The 4,565-nt window shown below is 39.2% G+C and overlaps 1 protein-coding gene across 1 annotated transcript; it reads right to left on the bottom strand.

The window, feature by feature from the left end:
- Nucleotides 1-212: 212 nt before the first annotated feature.
- LOC139776275 (odorant receptor 13a-like) lies at nt 213-3,197 on the bottom strand. The gene is made up of 6 exons (XM_071712844.1): nt 2,944-3,197; nt 2,131-2,467; nt 1,381-1,611; nt 684-797; nt 441-596; nt 213-293 (listed from the first exon to the last, which is right to left on the bottom strand). Exons 1-6 carry the CDS (start codon nt 3,195-3,197, stop codon nt 246-248), a joined length of 1,140 nt encoding a protein of 379 aa, XP_071568945.1. The 3' UTR covers nt 213-245.
- Nucleotides 3,198-4,565: the final 1,368 nt, after the last annotated feature.

The raw sequence follows: 4,565 nt of genomic DNA, 5'->3' as shown, positions 1-4,565 counted from the left end.
TTTTCTTCCCCCGCCCCCAGAAGCAACGGCATATTTTCAGTAAACTGGCGGCGTAAACTGTGCGCGTTTAACAACGTTTACGTAAATATTATTGTAATAAAAAGACGCTAACCAAGGGAACGTCAGCTGACCATTGACTTTTATTAAAAATAGAGTAATCTTCCATGCGTAATTATCTTATAAGTAATTTCCAGCGTTATTAGTAATTCAATATTAATAGTTACAGCCGTTATAATAATATATCGTTACAATGCGTGTAGCACAGAGACGTATGACGCTGACGATTTCATGATCTGCGACAAATATATAACGTTGCTGCGTGTATAAAAAAATAAATATTGTTCTAATCGTATATGTTAAGGTTAACGATTTACGTGATGAACGTAATAACGAAGCTCTGTTACACATAATCCGATCGACGTACGTTGCGTAAAACTTACATTCGCGAACTGTTGCAAAGAGAGATTCGTGAATCTGCCGACGGTGATCGTCAATTGTTTTTGTGACCTCATTATCAGGAACAGCAGGATTCGATTCTCGCTAGGAGACAAATCGTACCACAGAGACTCGTACGCCGCGTCGCCGATCGTCTTGCTCTGGAAGTCAAATTGGAGTAAAAATTCGAAAAGCAGGAGCTGGTAGAGAGAATTGTCTCGGTAAAATCAGCAGCTGTAATTGCTCACCTTCATGCTTAGATATTCGCCGGCGAAACAGAAAATGAACGCTTCTAAATTTATGACGACATAAAACAAAAGGGATCTCACTAACATAGAAGAGCCTTGATCGGCGCCGATCGACTGCAATATTGAAATAACGATGTGCACGATCGGATCTTTTCTACCGCGAATTGCATTGTAAAAAGTATTAAAATTGTAAGTTGCTGAGTATTATATAAATATACATGTACACGGAGAGAATTTTTTGTTATATTTTACCCTTAAATTCACTACAAACTTGGGACAACTTGGCAACCAAGGAATTTTTAAAATATACAAAAGACATTTTACAAACAACGTAATAAAAATTACCAAGCAGATTGGTAAATTTTGAAAAATTATTGAAATTTCCTAGATATATTTTAGTAAAATTAATCAAACATATTTTATATTTTAATGTAATAAATATTAATATTTTTTATTATGGTAGATATTAATCAGAATAGCTCGCATAAAATTCTTGATGGTACATGTTGTCCCACAACTACCATGATTTCACGGTAAATTTTAAGAGAAAATTCTCTCCGTGTACAAGGTAATAATGTCACTTGAAAACGATAACTTGATTCGCACACATATTCGATATACATACGTGTGTCATCGAAGTAAATCAAAAGTGTAATTGATTAATCTGTGCGCGGCGAAAGTCATTAAAATTACTTACATTCACGATGATAAGGCCTAAGCAACAAATAACAAGGGTGTTCGATACGAATTGGGCTAGCGCGATGTAAGAGTACAGGCTTTCGATCTTTTCGGTGAAAATAATGATGTTTTGATGCCTTCGAATTAACGAGCCTATCGTGATCATGGAAATAGTTGATTTCTTTTCTTTCGATAAAATTTCCAATAATCTCTCCCGCAAAAGATCTATCTGACCGCCCGCATGAAGCACCTAAAGATTTAATTCTATTATCCGTTCTCTGCACAAATTTTGATATTACGTGAAAGTGTAAAAAAATTATATATAATGTTATATGATATAATAATAGATGTTTCAAAATTTCTACTAAAATGGAAATTTATTGATAATTCTTAAATTTATTATTATAATATCGAAAATCTCGTGAATGAGAAAACATATTTTTATATATATAAATATTTATATATTATATTTAAGCAAAACAAATAATAATCAATATTTTTAACATTAATTAAGAGAAGGCAGATAAGTTATCAAGCCAAAACTTTGATTAATGAGCCCAACAAATCAATTAGACTAGTTATAGTAGAAATCAATTTCCGACCAATAACTTTTCTTCCAATTTTTCCTAAACGAATTGAAATGTGTTACGAACAGTCATCGCGGTAACGTGGGCTGGGCTAGCTCCCGGGATGCATTCCCGGGGGTAATCTCAGTCGGGAACTTGAAAATCCCCGGGAGGGTTGAAAGCCTCTGAGGCCCCCAACTTACCAGTGTAACGAGTAGCGCGCTGAGCACGCCGATCACGGTGGCGGCCGTCATCTGATGCAGGAACTGCGTGGTCATGACGACCTCGTAAATTGGCGACGTGCCACTCTCGAAGGGTAACTCCATCTTGAGAAAAAGTTCACGATCGGCGGCGTCGGCGACGTCGTTGCTGCGCAGGGCGACAACGCCGATGCCGTAGAACAGCACGGCCGTCGAGTGCAGGCCGATGATCAAATTGGAGAAACGATGCGACAGATTGGCCACGCTACTCATGCTGTACAAGTCGTCCCCGCATTCCTTCCAGTCCGTCGCGATGCTCGTTAACACGTCGTTAAATATTCTAGGAAGAATCGATTTCCTGCAGCATCGCGAGAGCGAAGGTATTCCCCCCTTGAAGACTACGATTGGGAAACTATATTTGTCTGTATTCGATGAAAAACGAAGGTAGAAGGTAGATTGAAAAATACGAAGATAAGTATATATGGGTATCATTGTAGGTAGTGATATTCCCCGATGTGTGTGTAATAACGAGTACAATTAAAAAAGGATAATAAAGGACGTATTAAAATCCTATTATTTACAAATTACTGATGATGCACGAGAAAGAAATGATATGTATATTATTTGCCGAAACAATGACTTCTAATGTGCTAAAGCTTTCTCATTGCAAAACACAATCACTAATTCTTTCTAATGCTTTGATACGATGCAATGATAATTACTGATGCATGTCAGTCGCTCTGTATTATCGAACGTTTTGTTCGACTTGTACAGCTCATCGTAAAATCATAGACTGCAAGGATCGCGACGACGTACCGTTGTTTTGTCCAGAAAACAATCAACTTGACAAACAACAAACTGTATGACAGCGTTGCGCTCAAGCCGTCCATTAGCTGTGAGATGTCCTCGGAATTAAGGTGCAACGCCATGTGGCGATATTGAAAGATCTGCGCGGCTATCATCGTCGTGGTCCAGTAAAGTCGACTGATGATCACGTAGGCCGCGCCTGGCCAGATGCCGGCGACTCGAAGTCCGATCTCGATCGACCGGGTAATTGTGTTAACAGACATTTAACGAGGCTTAATTCTCGGTCGATTGGTGAATACGAACACCCTATGACATAATCGGCGACGCGGAGCTAAAATGAGGGTAGGCCATGCACGTCCCTCTTACGAGAATGCCTCCCTTCAAAAGAAGCGAGAGATATTTGTTCGAGATTGTAAACTTTCTAATTAAGATTAATTTATCTCAGAGAACGATCTGTAACGGTTTACGGCGAATGTGTTAACGGCAAGAATAGGAAGGGAATGTCCAGTGTCGCGGCGTGTCACCAGTTGACGGGGATTAATGAAATGGATGCACAACGCTCGCAGTTAACCGAAGCGCGCGCGGAAAGAACGTCAACGTTGAACGCGATCGCGGAACAGATATTTATGGACGATAGAGGCACGAGACACGCACCTGTAAGCGCTGTGGATGGACTGAAGGATGCCGGAGGGTCACTTGCCGCGAGCCCTACCTTCGTCCACCGTCGACCGGGCAGGGGGTAGCTCATTAAATATTTTCATCGTTCTGCGTACGATGAAGTTGTCGTAGCGTCGTCGGCGAACGCGAATTTTGCGGATGGAAGAGAAACCGAGGGGCCGTCCTTCCGCTCCATGCGCCGAATGGTATGATGCAGATGGTGCTGTGCAATTTTCGTTAAAAATGTACGATTACGCAAAACGAAGGTCGATGTATATAGTCCGGTTTATAGTACGTCGAAAAATCATGCGCACTGATCTAAGGAAAGACGAAGTAGTTTCCGAAGGGTCGCACCGGAAAGGAAGGGATAATCGCCGCGGGATTCTTGGAAATCGAGAATACACTCTAACGATCTCTTTTTTTAAATCAAGATTTCGTACTGCAGTTTAAAGGCCATATAGTTTGATATTATTCTGTAAATAATTTTATTGCTAATTAAATTATATTATCTCGAAGTATGTATGTTCGAAGAAATATATTGTGTTACGCGCTCATCTAATTAGTGAATTTATATATTACTGGATACATATTTAAGATTGTTAATTGAAAGTCAAAGAGAAACGCGGCGCTCACTGTATCGCCAATAACACCGATATAAGTATTGATATTCCATAAAATTTATAATCTATAACAACGTCAGAGTTTAATTTTAATTTAACATTTGTTATTATACCCAAGCTATCGTTATGAGAATGTAATACTTATACTTAGTAATCTATGTGATAAAAAGAGCTATATGAGCAAACATAAACCTGGAGATATATAATTACGGCAAATGTTACGTGTGTATGTACAACTAGATAAATTACATACTATGTACGAATCTTACTCTTGCGAAGCATTGCAACAAGAGATCCATCATTTTCCCAATTGTGAGCGTCAGCTGCTTCTGCGATCTCAGTGTTACGAATAAC

The sequence above is a fragment of the Temnothorax nylanderi genome, unplaced genomic scaffold, assembly GCF_030848795.1.
Source record: "Temnothorax nylanderi isolate EJ_2023f unplaced genomic scaffold, tnyl_v1.0 TNYL_tig0116_pilon, whole genome shotgun sequence".
Taxonomy (NCBI): domain Eukaryota; kingdom Metazoa; phylum Arthropoda; class Insecta; order Hymenoptera; family Formicidae; genus Temnothorax; species Temnothorax nylanderi.
Note: the sequence above shows the minus strand (reverse complement) of the source record. Positions and strands in the feature narration are given on the sequence as shown.